Source organism: Amblyomma mixtum, chromosome 10, assembly GCF_055824585.1.
Source record: "Amblyomma mixtum isolate Tamu chromosome 10, ASM5582458v1, whole genome shotgun sequence".
In the NCBI taxonomy this organism is placed as follows: Eukaryota; Metazoa; Arthropoda; class Arachnida; order Ixodida; family Ixodidae; genus Amblyomma; species Amblyomma mixtum.
Window position 1 is genome coordinate 111,953,412 of NC_143021.1, and position 25,712 is coordinate 111,979,123.

The 25,712-nt window shown below is 46.2% G+C and overlaps 1 protein-coding gene and 1 non-coding gene across 6 annotated transcripts in view; one reads left to right on the forward strand and one right to left on the reverse strand.

Moving 5' to 3' along the window:
* The window catches only part of LOC149326691 (ryanodine receptor-like), a 539,764-nt gene that overhangs the window by 115,061 nt on the left and 398,991 nt on the right, over nucleotides 1-25,712 (reverse strand). For 4 of the 5 annotated variants that reach the window (XM_089562900.1, XM_089562898.1, XM_089562897.1 and 1 more), the window contains exons 87-90: nucleotides 24,618-24,730; nucleotides 3,669-3,762; nucleotides 2,124-2,236; nucleotides 1,651-1,705 (exon numbers count right to left, since the gene is read on the reverse strand). In XM_089562900.1, the coding sequence (XP_089419026.1) occupies nucleotides 1,651-1,705; nucleotides 2,124-2,236; nucleotides 3,669-3,762; nucleotides 24,618-24,730 (375 nt within the window). Of the gene's footprint in view, nucleotides 1-1,650; nucleotides 1,706-2,123; nucleotides 2,237-3,668; nucleotides 3,763-8,678; nucleotides 8,789-24,617; nucleotides 24,731-25,712 lie in introns of all 5 variants that reach the window. The other variant, XM_089562899.1, reaches the window with a different exon arrangement.
* On the forward strand, nucleotides 25,566-25,639 carry TRNAT-GGU (transfer RNA threonine (anticodon GGU)). Its single transcript has one exon. It is a non-coding gene; the product is annotated as a tRNA-Thr (tRNA).

A 25,712-nucleotide genomic window follows, 5' to 3' on the forward strand; every position in this document is an offset into this window, starting at 1 on the left:
ACAGGACAAGTGCTTGCCCTTGTGTCTCTCTTCCGTCCTTGCTGCTTCGTGCTGCCGCTTTCCACAGCCCACACCAAGATATTGTTCGATACTCTTACCCACGTTCTCCTAGAATGCTCTCCCCCATAGGGCCCGAAGCTCCTGACACTGAATAAAAGATCCTACTGTGATCGATGGACCTGGCCAGGCAAAAGGTCGCCACTGACAGGGCCGCCTATGTCATGAAACTCCATGAACTCATGAATGTATAGCGCAGTGGGGTCGTGAGGGGACCCAGGGACCTATGTGTCCCAAATCACATGGTCAATAAAGTTATTTCTCTCTCTCTCGAGACATCCAGGCCTTTGAATTTGCCTCGTATGTCACCGGAAGGTGTTCTCTCTTTTTGAAACAATAGGCCCTCTTCGATTTACCAATCACAACAAGCGCCGCTTGTCAGATCTGTCCATGTTGGCACAAAACAAAACAGTGACACGATCCTTTGACACACTGCGGCCAAAGCAAGGACCACCTTTCAGGGCGAGGGTTCGGTTGGGAAGCGTGTTACAGCACATAACCAGCTTCATCGGCATTGTATGCATCGTTGTGCGCATATGCCGAGAATAGCGTCTCAAGATTAACGCCGAACCATGCTTGAACGCAGGCGTTGTTGACTTCACCACTTTCTCCTGAGATCACACTGCAGCTAAACCCACGGCGATCTTTAAACCACTGAATCCACCCATTCAGCGGACTGAAGCCTGAAGCGGACTGAAGTAAGCACTTGTTGTGTGTGTTCTTCTCCTTTCATCTCCGTCTTGTCGCGCTTTGAAACCCATCATGAACGTTTACCAACTTGCCCAACTTTTTGCCCTTCTTCATCCATGCCATTTCTGCACTGTACATTTGAATCACTCACAAAGCAAACATAGGTATGCATACTGCTAGCTATGTGCTGCTACACATAACTACCAATTATGCAAGAAAGAGATGTGCACAAACGAAGCGCGAACTCACAACTTCAGTAACAGCTCTAGTAACCAAGACGCAGAAATAATCAGTGCCTGTTTTAGCTCTGTCTACACACTGTTCTCTCAAGGGTGAAGTCCGTGAGGAATGACTACCTATCGCCAAGTATGCTTTTCAAGTTAATTCATTTACCTTACCAGCATTTACCTGCATTTACCTTACCAGCAAAACAAAAGGAAGTCGGAGAAGGCTTTAAGAAAGAGTTTCTTCACAGTGACACCTGTTGACGGCATTTCACAATTCTGCGGAGTCGGGAGCATTGGTGTAAGATAAAGGAGAAGCAAGGAGCAAAAACAAGTGGCACTGCTTACCACACGATGAACTTGTGACATCCTCTGTGCGCATTGGCATGAACTAGTGCTTGTGCTGTTCGCGCCTCTGCACACAGAGGGTGTCATATGATGTCACAGTGAATAGCGCATTTAGCACCGCAAATAGCTGTCCTTGAATCTGGCACCACACGCACAGTAAGTGGAATTCAGCCTTTTTGTTCCTGAATGACTGCTGTGCAGTCACACGGTACATCTCAGTACAATTAAATGATGACCTTTAGAAAAAAAAAAAAGGAACGTTCTATAGGACTTCTGCTTACATGACTGCAATGGTAAGTAAGGAGATGTCAATGCAAAAGTGGCAACTTACCTGGCTAAAGATGAAGGCGTACTGCATGTATAGTGGATCTTCTGGCATGACGCCACTGAAATCACACAAGGGAAACACAGAATGCCCAAAAGGCACAGCTTTACATGTGCACTGAACACTGTGAAAACATACCCTCTACAACCAATGAGTTCTTATGCTTGCATAATACAGTGGACTGCCGTTCATTCGATATCGCCCAACTCAAACATTTAATTCATTCGAAGTGATACTTTCGTCCTATCAACATCAAGAGCATTTTCTGCACAATTAAAACAAAATTTCTGTACCTTTCAGACTCACAGTTTTTCGTATAAAAAAAAAGAGTTTCCTAAGAGAGAGAGATGATTGCATATGTTCCTCGTAACCAGCAGAGCATATTCTGAGATGAAATGCGAGCACAAAACAGGTTGCCCCTTTCTGTCTGTGCTCAGAAAACACTGGGAAATTCCCAGCTGCAAACGGCTGCAAAATACCTGTGCTCAGTAGTGGCCGTCCTTGAAAACGCCACAACCAGTTGCACCAATGGGTCCGGCTTTTCCTCGGTCTCTTCACTTGGCTGCTCCTTCTCGGACTCCTCAAATGTGGTCTGCAACAAAACGTTTCCGTGCAAAAAGAGAAAAACCAAAAGGGTATTCCTGAAGACATTTTGCTAAACAGTGCAAGCAGAACCCAGAGACTTTTTCGAATCCCCAAACTGTGGTTACAAGGAAGGTAGCACTACATCCTGTCTCGCATAGCACACTGGTGCATTCACGACTATCAACACAAGAAAGAAAATAGGAAAAAGCAAGAACACCCTAAAGCTAAGGTGCCAGTACATTTCAGGAACTCATTCTTCTTTTAGTTGCAAAGCTACAAAGCTAAGTTTTCTACGCGTCTGTATGGCTGAGATCATGTGGATGCTAAGCATATTTTTCTTTGCAATCTAGTCTACCTTGGGGCATTGCCTTAGACAGATCAGATCCTCAGGAACTCAAGTTGTATCATCATCAGCCTGACTACACCCACTGCAGGGCAAAGGCCTCTCCCATGTCTCTCCAATTAACCCTGTCCTTTGTCAGTTGCCGCCACTGTATCCCAGCAAACTTCTTAATGTCATCCGCCCACCTAATTTCTGCTGCCCCTGCTACGCTTGCCTTCTCTTGGAATCCACTCCATTACCCTTAAGGACCATCGGTTATCTTGCCTTCACATTACATGCCCTGCCCAAGACCATTTCTTCCTCTTCATTTCAACTAGAATGTCCCCAACCCGCATTAATCTGCCAGTACTATAAGAACTCCTATATAATACTATAGAATACATCTATGTTGCGAGCTATATCCTGATTGATGAGAAATCCCACACCTAGTTTTCATCTGTCTTCTAGTACACAATAGCAGAGCATATATACTTAGTACTGTATATGCCTCACCTCTCCTCCTAACCACAATAAGCCCTGTGACATCCCATTTAATGCCCGCTAATTCCTTGAACACCACTGCGAAGCTAGCCTCACTGGATAAGGTTCTAGCCTTAAACGTTGCCAGGTTCAGTTTCCAATGGCGGCCTGTCCGGAGTAAGAGATTCTTAGCCCCCTCCGCTGCGTCACAGGTCTGACCGCCGCCTTGGTGAGTTGCCCCGCAGCCGCTGGGAACTGAGGGCCGAGGGCTAATTGGTTTAATTATATAGGATGTTGTGGCCAAGTATACTCCACCAGGGAGGCCAAATCCAGTTCTGGCAGCAGAGTGCATTGTTGGTTCTGGCCACCGAAATCAGGCTGCACCCCAGGCCTGGTTATGCTATTCTATCAACATGCGCAGTTTTTGGAGGAGAATCGCGGTGGAGAATTGCGTGGCACCAGGATTCGAACCTCGGTCCTTCTTATTCTATTTATTTATTAACCTGCAGGGCCAAGGCATTAAAGCAGTGGAGTGGGCTTGCACGTGGGGCGTATGCTCTACCTCTATGCCACTTTTACTGCGACGCTTAGGTTATGCGTCATCTTTAATGACGTGATCGAAAAGAAATCCACTCACAGTGAGGTCATCAATGAGCTGCTCTTGGCCCACGTTTTCCTCTTGAAGCCAGAGGTCCTTGTAGACAGTCAGGAATATGTTGATCGCCCGATGCCTGCAAGGTGTTCCAGGGAGACGTGGCACGAGGTACACGTTTGACTCGCACATCAAGTATCTTCACCATTTTCTGACTGCATGCGGAAGGGGTGTAATGACAACCTCTGCAAGGCTTGTGTGCTCTTTATCAATGGTTCCTTGCATTCCACAGCAGCCATTGCTAACAATACACTTGATAACAAATCTCAACTTGAAGAAGTTTTTTATTGGCACTTCCCTGAATTCCTGTTGGAAAACAAAAGAGAGACCAGTAAAAAATATTGTTGTTGACATTTCGGATTACATCATGGAAGCCTTGCTCACAATGAATACATCGCCAGAAGTGGTTCATTGAAAGAGGCTTGAAAAACTGCCGCAAGTAGCGTGCATAGATTGCGTTTAGATTTCTATCATTTTGATTGAATGTGTGTGATGTGATCTGTATGATTAGGGATTCCACATGTAGCCGAAATGCTGTCCGTTGCGATAATTCTTGCGTTGTCCCAGTCAATCTTGTCGTCATTCTCGACAGTGTGCTCTCCTAAAGAGTTATTGAAAATGTTTTGTTCTTTACGTCATATGCATCAATCACTTCCAGTAACTTCCTGATTCCCTGATTGCAGTTTGCACGGGAGATTTTGTAAATAACTCAGCAGAGCACGCCATCAGGAATGACCACAAGAATGACCAAGTCAACGCAAGAATGGTCGAAACAGAGAAACTGAAAGCATCACTGCTACATCTGGAATCCCTAATCCACCACACACACATCAAATGTTGAAACGAAATGACAGAAATCTAAACCCAATGTACACATGCTCCTAGCAGCGGTTATTCAAGCCTACTGAAATGAACCATTTTTGGTGATGTATTCAATGTGAACAAGGCTTCCGTGTTGGAAGCTGAAAAGACAACAACGATGTTTTTTACTGGTCGGTGTCTCTTTTGTTTTCAAAAGAACCCTTCCGGCCAGACGGGATTCCGTTGTACTGCCAACCTCATCCCTGAAGTCTCGTGTGAGTATGACACAATAAGTTTTTAAAATCAGAGAAACATGCAGTAGCAAACAGAGTATGACAAGCATCGTCTCTGCCAAAGTAACCAGGCACCGCCGTTTTTTGTTTGCTAGCCAATGGCTGTCACCCTCAACAGTCATGAGCTATCTTGTCTTTGCATTACATGCCCTGCCCATTCCTTCCTCTTGATTCTGGCTAGGATGTCATGAACCCGCATTTGTTCCCGACCCACTCTGCCCACTTCTTAATGTTAAGCCTATGTATCTACATTAAAAGTTGCCTAAATGACATACAATATTTAGCTAGATTACATGAATTTGTGCACGAAAATCAATAAAACAAAAGCAGTTTCCTTAGAACGCCGGTGATAAACAAGTGCATCATAGGAACTGAGTTTGAACATTAAACAAGCAAAGTCAACTGCATGCAGTATAGCAACACTGCCGAGTATTATTTGCATGCAGAAAAAAGAAAAAGAATTCTAGGCCGCACACGCTTACAAGGCTGGGAGAACAGATTACTCACAGCTCTATACAATAACACTGATCTGCTAAGAACAACACAGAACAGACATGCATCTGTTGCATGATGCAAGCAATGCTCAATACTGCTTGCTCAGGAGAAAAAGTTAAAGAAAGGTGTTACACAGTTTGCAATAAACACTATATTTTTTTTTCGTAAGCTCAGAATAAAAATGGAGGATGCTTAAGCTTCCCCTTTAGGAATGGAACGCTGCCAGGGAGTCATCTCTTCAACAGGCTTGACCCATGGGTGACAGCTTTGAATGCAACCCAGAAATCAGTTCTGAGAAAAGGAAATGGAGCAGTAACTGTTTCACATCTCAGTGAACACCTGAACTAAGGGAAGGGAGGAAGGTGGGAGTGAAAGAGGAAAGAGAGAAAGAGGTGCTGTAATGAAGGAAATGAAAACTGGATTTGAGGAAAGGAAATGACCAGTAACTGTCTCACATCTCTTGGTGGACATCTGCAACCCCACCCCCAGAATTCACCCGTAATTTCGTATAAATTTCGACAATCTGTTGTCGTATAATACGTTTATTGACCAACCGTGCATGTGCAAACATACGAGTGGGCCGAACGAGACGGCACACGGCGGCAGCCTCCTGCTGTGGTGGCTTCTCTGCAGTCCTCAAATGCAACGAAGCACCATTTCCAAGAACAAAAAAATAAAAACGGCGCGCTAGCATTCGCGAGGACGCGATGTGGAGAGGACGCCAAGGTTTCTTCGCGGTGCATAAGGGCAAGGAGGAGAAGCTTTTTCTGGGTCTGGGAAACGCAGCTTAAGAAGCAGAAACACTGCGACAATCAGCCGCCGCATTGGCTTCCCCACGGTACTTAAATGCAAAGGGAGAGAAGCATCCAAAAATGACAATGGAAGAGATTTTGGTTACTTTCGCCATTGCCGACGACGGAGCGGAAGCGTTACGAATTTACTTCCGCGTTAAAGACAGCGCGAACGCGGACTGAACCTTGCCTGAATTGTCCGAAATCGGCGAAAAACTGCAGTTGTCTCTGCACACACAATTTTTTGTCTAGGCGGACGGAGCAGAAGATTTGACAGGCTCCACCATCTAGCTAGTGGGAGAACTTATACCCCAGTTCCGAGCAGGGATATTGTTTGCCGTGCAGTTCGCCAGATGACGCAACCTCTCCAATCCACTATCCCACTCGCTCTCGAAAAAAAATATGCGCGCAGACAACTCCAGTTTTTCACCGATTCCGGACAGTCCAGGCAAGTTCTGATGTTAAATTATTTATCAAAAAACCCAGACTATCATAAGCTACCCTGAGGTCTGTGCTTGAGCCCAATTTATTTATTTATTTATTTCGTTACTATCAGGGCCGTTGAGGCGTTAAAGATAGGAGACATAAATACAGAACACCCTGTACATGTGTGATCGATGCAAAAAAAGAAAAAGAATGATGACGTCTTCAGAACACACAGTCTGTGACAGCACCGGTTATTCATGCCAGGTTTGTGCACTATTACCGTATTTATATGATCGTAAGTCGAGCTATTTTTTTATATGAAAATCCAAAGTCTGGGGGGTCAACTTACAATCGAAACCAAAGCATAGCGCCACAAAGGCGAGACAAACGAGATATTCGGGCTGCTACAGTGTGGTCGCCGTTTTGTTTGCTCTGCAGCTCTACCCAGCAGCATTCAGCTATCCTTCACGCTTTTTGGAATGATTTTTCTTTTTCGCTTCCAACTGTGCACTTGGTGCTCAAGGAGATAGCTGATGAAAGGGCCGCTGTTCCAAATGCGGTGGTATCGCCACTTGGAATAGCAGCACTTACAGAGAGTGTTGGTAGCTAATGGAAGAGCCGTTGCTGCTCATGCATAGCACGCACAGTATCTCTTTGGCTCTGTTTGATGACTGCTGACCACGTTTTACGAGATTTTATTGTCGTGCTGCGTCAGTCTTCCACATGATGGCTGAAAATTTTGCCTCGCTTGTAGCCGCCACACCTGTATCACTGTTCTGAGACATCGAACTTGCAGCCCGATGCTCAGTTGTTTGTTTCATTGGTGTAAAGGATGGCAGCCATCTTCAATGCAGCCATGAACGAGTGCCACATGCTCACCGGACTCGGAGCACAAATGATGATTGACGAAGCCCTACATGCAAAACCCGTAAAACATGGCCGGAAGTTGTCAAACGTGCCAAATAGAGCCAAAGAGAAACTATGAAGTCAAGAGTGTGACGGAATCCCGTCTGGCCGTGGGGATACATTTCAAAACACAAAGACGCCGACCAGTAAAATGTAAAAATTGTAATTGACGTTTCGGCGCCCAGAATGGGGGCCTTGTTCTTAATGGAATCACACCAAGAGGGTTCGTCTTTAAAAGCTATAGTAATCGCCGTAAGGATTGCGCGTAAATCGGGTTAAGATTGCCCTCGTTACGATTAAGCGTGTGAGCCGTCGTCTGTATCACCAGGGACTCGAGATGAAGCCGTGGTGCTGTCAGTTTTTCTTTCTCGATGATTCTTGCCTTTTCCCAATCTATTTTGTGATTTTGCGTCACCGCGTGCTCTGCCAAGGCGTTATTGCGGGTATCAGAGAGAAGATACCCGCTGCCACAGCTCCGTTGTGTCACCCTTTGTGATAGTTTTGGGCATGTGGCAGACGAGGCTGGCTGCTGATAAGCGGCGGCAGCCCGATGATGCTATCGCATTCTACTTTTAGAGGCGAAGCTTAGGCATCCTCCAAGTTTTTTGTTTTGAATGTGCGCACAGGCACACCCTTCTTTTTTTTCACGACAGGGGTTGACTTACATTCGAGTCGACTTACAGTCGTGTAAATATGGTACTTCTTTTAAGTATGAACAACCAACACGCCTGAACTTATTCTCTTAGCAAAAAACAAAACATAGAATGAACCATGCAGATATAATACACACACATAGTGCAATGCCACACATACAGCACCATTTTCTGGCATTCCTTTGAATGAGGGCTGCCTTGCAGTGCCTAGAGAGGGGAATCTACCGACGGCCCCTGCCGCCTTTCTGGTCCTTTCAATCCGAGGAAACAACAAACTCAGCAAATCATTGTCATTAATAACAAATTTCAAAGCACTGTGACTGCCGCCCAGTGCAACAACAATGACTGCACACGATCACTTCAGACCTGGAGAAGCAGATCAGCAGCCATTCTGGAATGCAAAGTAACTGACAGTGCAACAACTGCAGACCAGCGATAAACAGATGGCAACAATGAGCTGTACTAACAAGCACAGCAGTGCCTCATAAGAACACATGCTAATGGCATGCACTGAATCCCACCTTCATGCTGCTTACATGTGCATCCACAGATCCATGGCAATCATCAACAGGTCATTCACTGTGTGCATGCTGCTACAGGCAAGGGTCGTGCACGCAGGAATTGTGTTACCTCTCGACGTTATAGAGTGGCACGCTACGCAGGCATGCGATGGCCGCCCGCTTCTTGGAGCTGGACAGCAGACGACGCCACGCATTGGACGAGGGCGGGGGTTTGTGCGCCTGGGGGTTAGTTGGGTTGGGTGGGGGGCAAGGAGGTCGGAAGGAACAAACGCAAGCACGTGTGACCGCCAGTCAGAGGAATTTTTGTGCTCGGAGGAAAATGATTACCAGTTCAAGAGAATCACCCATTTTCCTGTTTCTTATCTGCAGCCTGATTAGTGCTTTAATTATTGCGCGTAGAATTAATGCAACTTTTTCCAGAAGGCATGCTCAGCAAAAGCACCATGCCCCTGTGGATACAGAATCCTTAAATTTATCCTGGTGTCACATCAAGGCACCCCTGACGTCATGTGCACGACACGGAGCGCAGCTCAGTCAGCTTGAACCATTCCAGTCTTCCATGGCGACCAACCAGACAGGTAGTACCACCTCCACACTACCACACACAACCTTTCAGCAAAGCACTGGCTAAATCAAACCAGGCATGTGGCAAGCAAATTTTCCAAGCTGCAGAGCCAAATATAACACTGCCTATATGTAAGGGATGCAACCAGAATAGTCAACCATCATTCTGCGTGCACCGCACCCTGTTATGCAGCAAACACCGCAAAAAGTGAGCACCCACACAGCACACACGCCAGTTACTCCTGCACATGAGAACACTGCTGCTGCTCAGTGTGTGTCCAACAGCAGTGCTGACACTTGAGTGCAAAGAGGTTGGCTCCGTACACAGTTTTCAGGGGGGACACACCTGGAACTGCAAGTGAACTGCCCAGAAAATAGGGAAGGTGCCTGCTTTGGTACGCAGCAGCTGGACGTGGAGTATCACAGCAATTTCAAAGTCAGGCATGAGCAGTTGGAATTAGGCTTGTCCGAATATCCGATCATTTCGAAAAATCAGTCAAATATAAAATATCTGCGTTTGATTCGATCTGAATGGTTAGTGTTCGAAGCATTCACTTGAAGCCAACAGTTACTGGAACACTTCGTGCAGTTTCAGTCTGAAGTACCTCCTGCATGACAGCACTGTGGAGAGTGCACAGCTAAAAGCAACAGCCGCACAACAATGGCAATTCAGACCACCAGTCAAAGGCAATTGGCCATCAAAGGCGATACAAAGGTGCAACTGCCATGCCTTCCCTATGCATTTGGTTAGCTTGACTAAGCAGCAAATCAAACTGCCAATGGTCTTGTGGTTTTGGATCCTGGCCTAATGCACGCACGGTTCGTACATGATCATCATCATCATCATCAGCCTGATTACACCCACTGCAGGGCAAAGGCCTCTCCCATGTCTCTCCAATTAACCCTGTCCTTTGCCAGTTGCCGCCACTGTATCCCCGCAAACTTCTTAATCTCATTCATCCACCCACCTAACTTTCTTCCTTCCCCTGCTACGGTCAGTACAGGATATTTCATATAAAATTCAGGGAGAATTCCAGGATTTCAAGGCCACAATGATGTAATAATCAAGGACAAAAAAAACGTTTAGGGTCCAATCCACTTACAATGATATTGATGAAAACCAGCAAATCCAATCGTTATAAGTGGTTTGTGCTATAAGTGGGAGTGAAAAAGAAAAAAATGCATCCACATCACCCACATCTTGCTCTATGCATGCAGCCACTGCCATCAACTCCCCAGGAGTTCTCGTGGAGTTCGAACCACACACTGACTCCTGGAGGCCTATCACATGAGAAAGACAGGTGATTACTTCATTAGCCATGCTTCCATTTTTTTTGTACACAACAGAATTTCACCTTCTCTTGGCAAAAAGAAAAGGTGTTCCTGGCTTCACTTTGGCGTGTGTTGTATGTTTCTTTCTGTGATGTGCAGGCGTAGAAAACCTTTACATTCAGCGCACTGTTACCAATGAAGCCAGTTGCGAGTGCAGTGTTCGTCCATGTGCTGTGTGTTTCTTCTCTACGCGAACGTGTTTCTTTGGTGCAGTTACGATACAAGAACGACAGAAACTACGTTTGCTGCTCAAAGAGGCGCCCAAGCAAGCTCTCCCCTCCTCCCTCCAGCGGTGGTGACAATGACAGTGCTTGGTTATCCTGATCACCTTGGTTATACTGGTTATCTTGAAGGACCACCCGTTATCTTGTCATCACAAGCCCATTTCTTCCTCTTGATTTTGACTAGTATGCTGTCAACCCACACCCTGACCCATTCTCCCCTCTCCCTGTCTATTAATATTGCATCTACCATTTTTCTTTTCATAGCTTGCCACGTTGTCCCTAACTTAACCCTCTTTGTTAGCCTCTATATTTCTGCCCCGTAGGTGAGTACCGGTAAGATACGCCTGTTGTATACTTTTCTCTTGAGGGATATTGGTAAACTGCCATTCATGATCTGAGAGAACCTGCCATATGTGCTCCACCCCATTCTTATTCTTCCAGTTATTTCCCTAACAAATGCAGTGCATCTTCTTTTCTCATCCAAAGCATGCAATGTTGTGGAAGCAATGCCTATCACAAGTTATAAGGCGGTTGAACTCATGAAGGCCATGTGAGAATGACTTGTGATGAGCCAGTGCTTTGCATGGAGTATAATTAGTTGTTGCCTCCTCAAGCACATGGGTTTTAAACAGATGGGCACCATCCACGCACCAAACCCACATTAGGTGATGCATTCTCACATGGCCTTCATGAGTTCAACTGCCTTATAACTTATGATAGGCATTGCTTCCACAACATTGCATGATTTGGATGAGAAAAGAAGATGCACAGCATTTGTTGGGGAAATAGCTGGAAGAATAAGAATGGGGTGGAGCACATATGGCAGGTTCTCTCAGATCACGAATGACAGTCTTACCAATATCCCTCAAGAGAAAAGTATACAACAGCTGTATCCTACCGGTACTCACCTGCCCTAAATAGACATATTCTCTTACTACTTCCAGCACCTCACTACCAACTGCGAACTGCTGTTCCCTTGCTAGGCTGTTGAACATTACTTTGGTTTTCTGCATGTTAATTTTTTGCCCCTCCGTTCTGCTCTGCCTGTCTAATTCATTGATCATGCTTTGCAATTCATGTCATGAGTGACTTAACAAGGCAATGTCATCAGCGAATTGGAGACTACTTAGGTATTCTCCATTAACTCCTATCCCCAACTGTTCCCATTCAGGCCCCGAAATACCTTCTGTAAGCAGGCGGTCAATAGCTGTGGCGAGATTGTGTCTCCCTGCCTTGCACTTTTCCTTATTGGAATTTTATTGCTGACTTTATGGAGGAATATGGCAGCTGTGCAGCCATTATAGATATATTCCAGTATTTTCACATTAAATTCTTCTACACCCCGATTCCAAAATGCCTTCATGACAGCTGAGGTTTCCACTGAGTCAAATGCTTTCTCGTAATCTATGAATGCTATATACAGGGGTTGGTTATATTCAGCACATTTCTTGATCATTTGATCAATAGTGTGAATATGGTCTATTCTTGAGTGCTCTTTACGAAAGCCTGAGTGATAGTTTGGTTGATTGAAGTCTAAGGTTGTCCCAACTCTATTAGCAATTAGTATTATCTCAGTAAATAACTTAAAGGCAACAGAGAGTAAGCTGATCGGTCTGTAATTTTTCAAGTCCTTGACGTCTCCTATCTCATGTATTAAAGGGACACTGAGGAGAAATTGAAGTTGACTTGCATCGACAGAATACCAGCTCCTGATTACAAAAACGCCATTCATACTGACAACAAAGCTCCTGTAACATAGAAAAGAGCAAGAACCAAAATACAGGTATCGCTGCCACAGGCCAAATTCGCAAGTACAAGCTTCATGGTGTCATAGGACAAAACAGTGTTGCTAGAACCAATACTTCTAGCAACACTAGGACACGAGAAGCTACGAATCACTGAGGCACAGCAAATGCATGCGCATCTCCTTGACGTCGCCAGATGGCGCCACGTACCCAAAAGCTATGCGCGCTCCTGCAGCGCCGGGACCAATCAGCGTTTGCTCTCAGCGGTACGGGGGCTCCCGGTATTCCGCTAACGGTAACAAGGTACACGGTATGCTAAAGGCGTCTATTTGCGAGAACTTCGTTGACGACTTCGAGAACGGGATCCATTGTAACGCTGGCAAAACGCCGGTGCAAATGTAAACGAAGCGACGGCCGCAATAGCCGATAGATGCCTTCAACGTGCGGCCGGCGGTAGCTTTCTTTTCGGCTGCTGCTGGGCCGCACTGCTGGCCGCCAGAAATCACGGAGTCTGCGTTACGTCACGTGAATGTCATGTTTCACGTCACTTAGTTCTGTGTCGTCATAGCAGAATCCCAAGTTTGAATCAGAGCGGCGGGAAAAACTATTTCAACTTCGAATCCAAATTTCTTAGAAATAAATGCATCTTTCGCTGCCGGCCAAGTGGCAACAAAGCCATGAAATGCCGAACTATCGGATTTTGCTATAAAAAAATATTAATAGAGCTCTCCTCAGTGTCCCTTTAAGATGATGTTAGCGTTCTTACAAGCTTCTGCTATGCTCAAGGTCACCGGGCACTGTGTATACAGGGTGGCAAGTTTTGTTATATATGGTTTATTTTTACAAAGGGCAATGAGAGAATTAATAAATCTAAAATATTTTAGTGCTATAAGCGATATATCGTTATTATGGTATCTTTATAAGTGGATTACACGGTATTTCCCCATATATATACCCGAAGTCTTTTAGAGTAGACATGCTCGATAGCTTGCACCTAATTAAATTTTTATGGGCAACATCTCTGCCTTTTCGTATCTGACCAATCAGCTCAAAACAGAAACGTTTTGTCATGTTTAATCTAAGTATCTTTAGGGGGACCAACTGCAGACTCCAGTAAAGATGAGCCGCCACGGGTTCGATCCCGGCCGCGGCGGCTAGAATTTCTTTGGAGGAGAAATTCTAGAGGCCCGTGTACTGTGCGATGTCAGTGCACGTTAAAGAACCCCAGGTGGTCGAAATTTCCGGAGCCCTCCACTACGGCGTCTCTCATAGCCTGAGTCGCTTTGGGACGCTAAACCCCATAAACCAAACCAGTAAAGACAAACAACTTTTGCAGTTTAGCTTTTGCGCACAAGTTCCTGTGGTCCAGCTAGAGTGTACTTTGTTTTTGACTGCCATGCTCGCTTGCCACTTCTCTTTCTTTTCAGTTTTACAACGACAGACCATACTGCTGCATTGGTTAGTTTTCCGAGTGAGAGCCAGGTATGGGTGGAGTGGACGGGCGTCGAAATTGCGGAGAACGAGTGCGGCGGATCTGAGGGGAAGGCGAGCGGCTGGACCTTCGCGGGGTCGAAGTGTCGAAAGCGTGCGGAGACTCAGCACGGGAAGACGTCTGGCGTGGTTCGAAGCCGGCACGGCGATCATAATTGGAACTAGGTCCGTAGTCTGCACGACGATCGTAAGTGGAACGAAGGTGAGGTGGTGAAAACCAAAGGCTGCGGCAGTGACGGGAAATGTGGCCGACACGCGAACAGGTGAAGCAGATTGGGCGGTCGTCCGGGGTGCGCCAATCTGCAGGATTCCGGTAGCGGTAACGTGGTAGTACGGACGGAGTCGGTGAAGCAGCAGCAACCAGTGGAGCGGTGTTTGGCAAACAGGGCGACGCAGACGGCAGGCCAGAATTGAGGCCCACGTTCGCAAACTCCTGGTGAACGATGGCCTGGATTAGCGCAATCGTAGAGTCGGCCGGTTGAGGGGCGAAGGTGACGGGAGTCATAGCTTCCAGTTCTCTGCGGACGATTCTAGTTAAATTGGCAGGACGGGACGGTTGTCGCAGTGTTGGCAGGTCTTCGCAGGAGGATGTCGCTGCGGTGTTCGGAAGGCGATCAAAACGAGAAGCAATACAGTGATGTTTTGCCTGCTCGAATTGCCGGCATACCTGGAGGACGGAGTCAACCGTTGCAAAATCTTTACAAAGAAGAAGGTTGAATGCATCATCAGCAATCCCCTTCAGGATGTGGCCCACCTTGTCGGTCTCTGGCATGGCGCTGTCTACTTTTCGGCACAGAGCGAGGACGTCCTGGATGTATGAGAGGTATGACTCCGTAGATGACTGTGCTCGAGAAGCAAGGTCTTTTTTAGCACCCAGCTTGAGTCCAATTGGTTTGCCAAATAAGTCTCTGAGCTTTTCTTTGCAGTTGTCCCAAGAGGTGAGGTCTTCCTCATGCGTCTCAAACCAGACGCGCGCCGTGCCCGCCAGGTAGAAAATAACGTTAGCAAGCATGAGCGTCGTGTCCCAGCGGTTGTGCTTGCTGATTCGCTCATACATGGCGAGCCAATCCTCGACATCGACGTAATCGGTGCCACAAAAGGTGCCCGGGTCGCGAGGCTGCGCCACGACAACGGTCGGCGCTGGTGGTGATGCTGCGGCCGGAGGTGGGTTGGACGGCACAGTGATGGCTCGAAGCTGACGACCGCTGCGGAGGTCCAGGGCAGGGTCCCGGTGGGATACCCAGCACCTCCACCAAATATTACGGGGGGTTAGCCCAGCGGCAGACGGGACAGGCCACAGTCAGAAGGCACACCGAGCTAAGTCACTCCAGCACAAACTGCCACGTCCTCGTCGTCGTCCACTGCCGAACGTCCCAAAACAACGTCGTCTTCACCTAGCAACTATGCACCGTAACAATACTCTTGACTCATAAGCCTTCAACTTCATAGATATTGGCACACAGTGGAGGCCACTATGGCTTTTGACTACACAGCCGATGATTCACTGAGAAGCATATATAGTTCTGTCATGTGCTCCAAATGAATTTGCCTGCTAACGTTGATGTCATTTTTCTATTATACCGAGGTCAAAGTGAACCATCCTCACACTCCTGTGCAGGCATTCCTGACAATTATTACCAGTGCTTACCAAACTTGCCATCGTGCTTCTGCTATTACATGCATATGATCTGGCAAGGTGCTTGCAGTACTTCAGATGGCCCTTGTGGGCCGATTAGCACACTCTAGAAACATCGATGCTCGATATGCACTTCCTCAAAACGAATAACTCAAGCCAGGCAGGCTGGAACAGCACTTTCTACAAGGCATGGCAGTAATGACACACACTACCTCGAGGGAAACAGAACGCAAGCAAAAGGTGCGAATCCACTTAGCACTGAACAGCGAGCGACACTTCGACTCGATCATGGTTTTGCAAAAGCTTACATGCAAAGTGGCAGCTAATGCCATGGAAGAAGAAAAGGAAAGGAGTGACGCATTCAAAGTTGGAACCTGTCAAATGCACCTGTCAGAAAAAATCTATTTCCGCGAGATTGGCAGCTCTGATTTCAACTCTTCACCACTATGTAGAAATTTGCAAGGTCAGGTGGATCAATACTTTTGAATAAAATTGAGGACTGCACCCAAATTCAATGGGTTTCAAGTGCTCTTAAATATATCTTTTGAAAAGTCCCGGGTGTTCAAGTATTTCGATGGCCTGTCCAAATGCTGGAGGCATGTTCTGGCGGTTACTGCAAGAATCAGAAGTTACTATCGCACAGTCCACGGCATGTCCAGGAAAGCGACTGCCAGAGCAAACAAGCCTTTTGCAGGGCAAGTCCATAATGTGGGGTAAAATATTCAGAAAAAAATTGAAGCAGCAAAAACGGTACACGAGAACAGGCAGCTTGAATAAATATTTTATCCAGTATGACTCAACTTCAAAATAAAGTAAAACAGACTTTCCAAGTAAAACAGACTTTCCAGCACAGTTTCTGTGCTCGAGACGCTAGAAATCCAAAATCACTCATTGCCTACAGCGAGTAATTCTTTCCCCAGCTGAGCTGCACTGGAAACCAAGCACCACACCGATCCCACCCTGCTGTGCACCTGCTCATAGCAAGCTCCAAATTTTGTTGGCCCTCCGCTACCAGCAAGAAGATGGCACTCCTTAAATTCCACCATTCTGCCTCACAGCTACAGCAAAGCTGATGACCTAGCTTACACGAAGATAGATCTCAGAGGAGGAGCTATGTGACAAACTGGAAACGGAAACTGATCGGCTAATTGTGTGGGCATTTCAGGGCAACGAGAAATATTTACTGTGGACACGGAAACAATCAATGAACCTAGCAAGCGCTTCCAGTGATGACGCCGCTCTCCACTTGTCGCCATTGCCTGCGCCTAGCCGATAGCTTTCACATGCTTGGAGTTCAGCCTGAATGCAGTAGACATCATCATCTCCATCAGTCTGGCTACGCCCACTGCAGGGCAAAGGCCTCTCCCATGTCTCTCCAATTAACCCTGTCCTGTGTGCCAACTGCAGCTATCCTATCCCGGCAAAGTTCTTGATCTCAACCGCCCATCTAACTTTCTACCGCCCCCTGCTACATTTCCCTTCCCTTGGAATCCACTCCGTTACCCTTAAGGACCAGTGGTTATCTTGCCTTCACATTACATGCCCTGCCCAAGCCCATTTCTTCCTCTTGATTTGACTAGGATGTCATTAACCCGCGTTTGTTCCCTCACCCACTCTGCCCGTTTCCGATCTCTTAATGTTACACCTAACATTTTTATTTCCATAGCTAGCTGCGTTGTCCTTAACTTAAGCCGAACCCTCTTTGTTAGTCACCACGTTTCTGCCCCATAGGTGAGTACTGGTAGGATACAGCTGTTGTATACTGTTCTCTTCAGGGATATTGGTAAACTGCCATTCATGATCTGAGAGAACCTGCCATATGCGCTCTATCCCATTGTTATCCTTCTAGTTATTTCCCTCTCATGATCTGGATCAGTGGTCACTACCTGCCCAAAATAGACATATTTCCTTGCTGCTTCCACCACCTTGCTAGCAATCGCAAACTGCTCTTCCCTTGATAGACTGTTGAACACTACTTTCGTTTTCTGCATACTAATTTTTAGACCTACAGTACTTCTCTGCCTCTCTAACTGATTGATCATGCTTTGCAATTCATCTCCAGAGTGAATAAGGAAGGCAATGTCATCAGCGAATTGCAGACTACTTAAGTATTCTCCATTAACTCTTATCCCCAACTGTTCTCAATTCAGGCCCCAGAATACCTCCTGCAAACAGGCAGTGAATAGCATTGACGAGATCGTGTATCCCAGCCTGACACCCTTCCTTATTGGAATTTTATTGCTGACTTTATGGAGGACTATAGTAGCTGCGTAGTCGTTATAGATATCTTCCAGTATTTTCCCATAAGGCTCTTCTAAACCCTGATTCCGGAATGCCTGCATGACCGCTGAAGGTTCAACTGAGTCAAATGCTTCTTCGTAATCAACAAACGCTATATATATAAGGGTTGGTTATATTCTGCACAATTCTCTATTACCTGATTGATAGTCTGGATATTATCCATTGTTGCGAATACTCAACAAAAACCTGCGTTATCATTAGGTTTATCACTGCAGTGAACGCCTGTACTTCATAAAAAGCCACCCCTTATGTAACAGCCCACAAGGGGTCTTTAAGGAAATTAAAGTGATGTGAAGTGAAGTAAGGTTGTCCTGACTCTATTAGTGATTACCTTAGTAAATTCAGTAATATGGTAATATTAGTGCACGGTGTAAGAATATATTTAGGTGCGGGCACTGTGAGTGGCAGCGTGACCAGATCTTGTTCTCTCCTCCGTGTGCTTCTCTCGAATGCGGACAGATGGCGCCAGGCAATGGGGTCCTGTCTGGTCGCTGAGTTGCGGCGGCCGTAATGCAGGTGTTGCACGATCGTTCGGTGCCGTGGCGTGTATGTGCACTTTGTTAAGTTCTGTACGGCACAGGAGGATTGAAACTGCTGTTGACACTAATAATATTAGGCTCCTTCGTGTTTTACTTGATGCGACTGCATGAATGGGTGGAACAGCCGCGAGGATGCTGCCCTGCGATCCTTCCAAGCTCGTTATCGAAATGCGTTGACTGCAAAGTTTTTTCATTCATCCGCAAGAATTCTGTGAGCATAGTTAACTATACTGACTCTGAAATATAAACCAACATGCATGCTCCCACATTTGGGTCAAATAGCCTGTGCGTACATTGAGATGTTGCTTGATCAGTGTAATGCGCTGGCGCTGTGACATGATGTCCGCTGTGTAGAGAACATGCTTAACTTCGGCCAGCTGGGGTTCTCTGACGTGCAGAGAAACCTCAAGAGCGTTTCCGCATTCCACCCGACAGATTGCCACCGCAGCCAGGAATAGAATCCGTGCTCTTGTGGTGCGTTGCAGAACACCTTCACCATTATACAAATGGGTGCAGGGACCGAAAGGAAACCAAGTGTACATTTACAACATTTTAATGGCTAGTGCAGTGCACATTTAGCTATGCGACGCGAAAATAGTTAGTTGAAATTGCCCTGGCGTTACTCCTGTCAAAATGCTGAGCTGTGTTGTTTCAGTTGTCTCCCTCAAGGAAAGGCTGGCATGCATGCGCAGAGGTAAAATATTTGGACGAACCTAAACTGGGATTGGCGGGTGTCAGCTGAGAATAAATGCAGCAACTTGCTGACCTCAATAATGTCGGGCCACGAAATTCTCCACTGAGCATTCTAGGGTCATGCAAATTATGCAGCTGTATATTTATTATGAAAATTACCGGCATGTCTTCATTACGGGCGTGTCTTCTGCCTTTCATACCACCACGTTTTGAGGCACCAATTTTGTACAGCGTGTGGGAACTGGCCACGAGATCACCGAAGGAAATGAAATGCTCCGCTGCCACGACATCTCGCATCTAGTGTGCCTCTGTAGGTGCTTCTTCAAAAAGTGGTTTCTTCCACATAGAAACAGAGAGCCGAGACCGCCAATAGTAGCTTCAATTATTTCATTCACTTACCTCATGACCTCCAGAATTTTAAGCCCAAGGATACCTTAATGACTAGGAAGCTCGACTACTGAGCCGAGCTAGGGTTGAACGCTAGGGTGAACCATAGGAGCCGGACTAGGGTTGAATGCCACTTGCGGCGGCCGCAAAACAACGCAAAAGGTGCCCCTGTGCTGTGTGATGTGAAGAATCTGATGTGGTCTAAATCTGGAGCCCTCCAATGTGGCATCCATTAATATCCATGTGTTGCTTTCAGAAGTTAAACGGGGCAATTGGTATTTTTTTCCTGAATAGCCATTCCTTGGAACGAACAGATTTATTACTACAAGTATGCCCTTTCTGAGAGATATGATTGCGTATTTTCACTACATTATGCCCAAAACACAATTATTCACAACTTGCTTTTTTGTGTAGTCTAGAGGCAAGACAGTGACAGCAATCTTGATCACTGCAACCATCTATTTGGATGATGCACAGAGTAATGGAACCTCCACCATCTTGGTCGAACACAGCTTGGCCTGTTTCTTCTTTTCTTGAGGCTGCTTCGTCATGATTGCATTCGTGTGCTTGCAATGCTGCCTGGTATGGATGCTGACGCAATAGTAGAGAAGATGTGCGATTACTTCTTCCTTGTGACCAGTACATGGGAAAGTCACCGTGTATTTATCAATCACTGCGTCTATAGTGTCCCAGTACACAGTGTGGCAGTCTGAATATTAAACAAAAAGAGCCGCGCTGTTTCCTTCAGAAGATAAAATATGTTCAAGTTAGGGTGGGTAAGGCCTCCTCTGGTCTTCACTTTTGTGAGAGCTGCTTCAGCGAAAGAGTTTTTACACTGAAGGCCGATAAGCAAGCAGTGCAACTGCTTACTTTTCGTATTGTTCTGCACAAAAAACCGGCAATAGAGTAAAGGATGAAGTCCGTAACTTGCCCTCCGTCCGATTTTTGTTTGCGAATGATGTCTTCACATTTCTGATCTTTCACTGAAAGGAGGTCGCCCAGCTTTTCTTTAATCTGATCGATGAAGGCAGGACATGATGCCGCTGTGTCGTCTGTTCTAAGGAGGGCTCTGAAAAACGATGCGTCCAACAATGGTTTTTCACCATCGACGACTTTGCAATAGCCATACTTTGGAGGTTTAAGGATACTGTAGATCGACATCTCATAAAGCCGCATGAAGGTGGGCACCGATGGATGATCCTTTTAGCTTCCTGCCAACCGCATTTTGCCAAAGAACCGTTCAATAGGGTCTTCATTCATTTTGTTTGTTAATGAAGGAGCACCTCACAAAGATCCATCGTAGGCTTCAATGTGGCTCGAAGCCCCTCACAGGTGCTAATTTTCGAAAGCATGTCCTTTGTAATGCTACCGTATTCTATCCCAGCTGTCGAGCCAGTCAATGCCATGCCTGAGAATCGAGAGATCTTGGCTGTTTCTTGTAAACCCTTTGCACAATTATCACTGCAGCTGGTCCCAAACCGCGAAACAAAAAACTAGTTCCAGCAAACTTTGTTCGTGCACGGAGCCCATGACAGTGTGAAAGCAGAGAGCCTAATGTCCACACCTTGTGATGCACTCTGACAGTGCATGGCACTGAAAAACACAGCCTAAAATGGTACCAAAAGCCGGGCATGCTGCTTAGCCGCGTCTGCCATTCCACAAGCGAATGGGTGCTGCAGAGCACCGCTGTGGTCAGCGCATGTGTACTAGAGGGCAAAGAAGGTCTGTGCGTGCTCTCTGCCACGGCGGGCAGTCATTGTCAACACCTAAATTATTCTTACACTGTGTATTAATAATAGCCGAGCACAAAAAATACCCATAGAGTTTCTTACTATTACCTAGAGGGAAAGCTGGCAAGCCGTCTATGGGAGTTTGCATGGAGGCCCCTCATGACCACTTCAGCCACCATGGGCGCACAAAGCATCATGGGGCGGTGAGCAAACCACTGCAGAACCACAACTTTTGGCCAAAAAATAGTGCAAAAATAAAGCTGTTCGATAAATACGAATATCCTAACATTCAATATCTTGTCTGTAAATTGTCCAAGGTTCGACGGAACACCGTCTGGTCAGGGCGAAGCATGATTTATTCACAAATGAAAATTGGGTCACTGACCACTGACCACTGTGTGTTCCCTATCTGCAAGACTGCATCTAGAATCCCTAATCATCCAGACAACGGCCAACACGCTAAACAAGAATCAGGGCACGCTACATCATACTTACGTGAAAAGATTGCAGAAGATTCTGAAGCGTATATAACCATCCCTTCTTCTGTGACAGCCTTATTGTGAACAAGGGCCCCGTATGGGACCCGAAACGTCATTTTTCATCTTTCGACTTGGTCAGTGACCCAATTTTCATTTGTGAATAAATCTTGTCTGTAAATTGCAACAAACGAGCAGAAAAGCCTTTAAGTGCAAAGTTTCCCCAAAATAAGAGATGGCTAGCTTTCCTACTGGCCAAGCATTGAACACTATAAAAACTAATATTTCGTAATTAACAAGCACATTTTTAAAAGTAAATACGTTTTAAAAAAAAATGTTGTTGCTTAGATACTTTAAGACGTTTTTTAATGGCATTTCATAAAAGTGAAACCTTTTATTGGTGTCGTGTGTTGTCGCGTTTCTACTACTATGGGTTTTGCACACTGCGTTCGCGCCAAAGTCGTCTGTGCACACACAAACAGCGTTTTCGGAATAAAACGTCTTAGTAGTGCCACTGTGTGTTCCCAATAAACTACGACTGTGCCGCAACAAGTAGCTCACCGGCCCATGATGCCTTGAGCGTCCATGGTGGCTGAAGTGCAGCGTCGCCGGCTTTCCCTCTAGGTAATAGTAAGAAACTCTATGAAAAATACCGAACCGCCATTTTGTGATGCCGATGGCATAGGGTGTTCGTGGCATAGTTCCATGTTCATACTCAGTTCTAACACGCATGTCATCTTTAGGCGATTTTTTCTGGGAAAAAGGTGCATGTGAGAATTGAGGAAATACCTACTGTACTTCCGGACGTCTTGACAACATAACTTCTGCACAAAGCTGTGCTTACAAGGATGGTATAAGCAGGAGACTTCGTTTTGGGATAAAACCTGATTTCACCTGATGCTTGCATGATGATGAACAGAATATTTCAAAATCGGGTTAAACCAAATTTCTCACCAAAAAATGTACTTTCTAAAGAACGATTGTTTTGGTGCCCAGAGCTGAAGAAACATCATGAACATTAGTGGACAATCGTCTTTTCGTTCTGAGCCGTCCGTACAGCAGGTGCCTGGACTTGGTCCCAGTCCATGCGTTCAGCCACGACATGTCAATGGCAGCATAGCCATCAAACACTGAGCTCATGAGAACGATCACCATTCATCGTTCGTGCATGATATGAAGCAAGATTACAAGCTTAGAATGTGCCCAAACTATTGACCCCTTCCTCCGTCATACTGGCATTTAGAAGTTGAAATAAAGGACTTTTCTGGTGAAGTGATTTGTCCGGCAAAGTTAGATTTTTTGGAGTGCCCAAATTTTCTGACATTTTTGTGGTCCCTAGAGAGTCCGAAAAGCAAGTCGGTGACTGATTTTGAAAAACTGAATTGAATACGGTTAGCTTAGCGTTGCTGCTCAATCAAATACAAACGTCAAATAGCAGAAAGCTCGGGACCTTTTGCAGCAGTATTTCATATGCTGCCAATTCATCCTAAGATTCAAGTGATGTGGTATGAAAGGTGAAAAAAAATTCGCTGTGGCTTAGCTCGGTTAAGCCTGGTAATTGCGAAAGCAATATCCGTACCTACGCCATGGTTCAGCTGGTAGTGTAGCTGGTGGTGGTGCTTGTGGTTAGACTTGTGGTGATGCATCGGTTATACAATCCAATCCAATCCAATGCAATCCAATCCAAATCAATCCAATCCCATCCAATCCACTCCAATCTAATCCAAGCCAATCCAATGTAATGTAATCTAATCCAATCCAATCCAGTCCAATCCAGTCCAATCCAACCTAATCTAATCCAATCTAATGCAATCAAGGTCAAATGAAGGTCAATGGTGGTCACGGCCACGGCACGGCAAAGGCGTGAAAGTGCAAGTAGTATTGCTTTCGCAATAAAAAAAGAGCTCATGGGGTGGGTAATTACCACTGTGAAACACGAGAAGGTTCAGCCACAGCTGTTTGCAGTGCTGAATATGATACCATTCATTCATTATTCTTCCCCTCTGGCAGAGGGTGTGTGACATCAGTGTTGTTTGGTCTCATGGTGCATTCCAATGGCGTCATCATGGGATGGGGCTGCATACTGCATTGTGTATGACGCCACTGCATGCTGAGCAACCAGTGCAGCGCAGTGTTGCACCGACAATGCAGACGACTGGTAATCATGCCCTTTACGGCTGGTCCTGCAGTACAGCCTAAAACATGAGAGTATAATACTATGTCTTCACAACTTCACCAGCGCTGCGACGAGGAACAAAGACGGAGAAGGAAGGACAGGGACAAGCGCTACTAACAACTGAAAGTTTATTTTGAAATTTTGAGTGAAATTTCATATCTAGATTCGTAAGTGTGAAATTTCTTATCTAGATCTTGAGAAAAAACAGCGCTTGCAGACAAAGGACCAGAACAAGAAGGACACACAACTGCGCTGTTCTGGTCCTTTGTCTACAAGCGCTGTTTTTTCTCAAGATGTACCCCAACCAACTCGCCCAGCAACACACCTTGTTCTTATCTAGATTCGTAACTTTCTTTTGCGTGCTTTTTGCGGGAGGCGCAGGCACTTTGGGTTGTCAGTTGCGAGCATATAACCTGTGCTTTTTCGAATAAACTTTCAGTTGTTAGTAGCGCTTGTCCCTGTCCTTCCTCCTCTGTCTTTGTTCCTCGTCACAGAGCTGGTGAAATTGTGAAGATGTACCAACTAGCTCAGATCACGATTTTGCTCCAATACTATGTCCTGGAATGCTGACACTGACAAACCTCCGTGGAAAAGGACGAGGAGCAAACCAAACTGCCAAGACCAGATGATGCACGCAGTGTTAGAGGGGGGGCCCACCCAGGTGTGTTACCATGGAGTGTTGGGGAGGAGCAGATAAAGCCAGGCCAGGGGGGAGAGGCCAACCTCTAGGCAGGCAAGTGTGTGCGCCAGTTACCTGGGCAGACTGTGGAGCGAGGTCATTCGGAAGCAGGCTATGACGGCCCGCTTGCGCTGTGTGGACACTACACTGCGATAGGCGCCCTTCTGCGACCCCTGAGCGTGGTCGATCTGAAGGAGGACAGGGCCACAGGTCAGTGCTGCTTCACAGAACGCACACGCAGCTCTGCACTAATCAACCCCCGCTACAAAACGGGCACACCAGTCTTCCCACTTATTTCTACTGCCAGCAACACACAATTTGCAAGTGTCTAGGCTGCCCAGAGACACAGCAAGGGCCACATCAAGCACACTCTCCGAAGGGGAAACACGCCAGGAGAGGAAATTACGCTCTGTGACATTGCATATTATTCTCCAACTCAACATTGTCGTTTTCCTAGTGGAAAGGTTAAACAGCAGGTGAACTGGTCTACACTCTAAAACACAATGTGCAAAAGTGGCAAGGCCTGAAAGTGTTCCACAGCGCGCCACATGTGACCTACCACTCATTTCTTTTCTGTCTTTCAATAATGCTGGTCAAATGTTTAGGGGAATCCCCCAAGGTGGAGTAGATTTGTAATAACGGAGTAATTACTCATGACAAGCCTCGCTTTTTCCGGCTTTTTGCCCATGTTCCCGACATTGTGTACACATGATGTCAAATAAATCTGTCTGTCTGTCTGACATCCACCCGAGCACAGCCATACGGCTACAAAGGAAAGCTATACAGCTTTCTCAGAAACTTCCTAGTTAAAGAAAAATTTGTCCTGGTCCGGGGTTCCAACCCGGGACCACCGCTTCACCGGAGCAGTCGCTCTACCAATTGAGCTAACCAGGATGGCAAGCTTATGGCAGGGCGAGAGCGAATTGATCAATAACTTGAAGTGGGAACAGTGTTGGTAAAATGTTTAGGGGAATTGATCAATGATATTGATCAATTCGCTCTCGCCCTACCATAAGCTTGCCGTCCCGGTTAGCTCAATTGGTAGAGCGACTGCTCCGGTGAAGCGGTGGTCCCGGGTTCGAACCCCGGACCAGGAAGAATTTTTCTCTAACTACGAAGTTTCTGAGAAAGCTGTATAGCTTTCCTCTGTAGCTGTATGGCTGCGCTCGG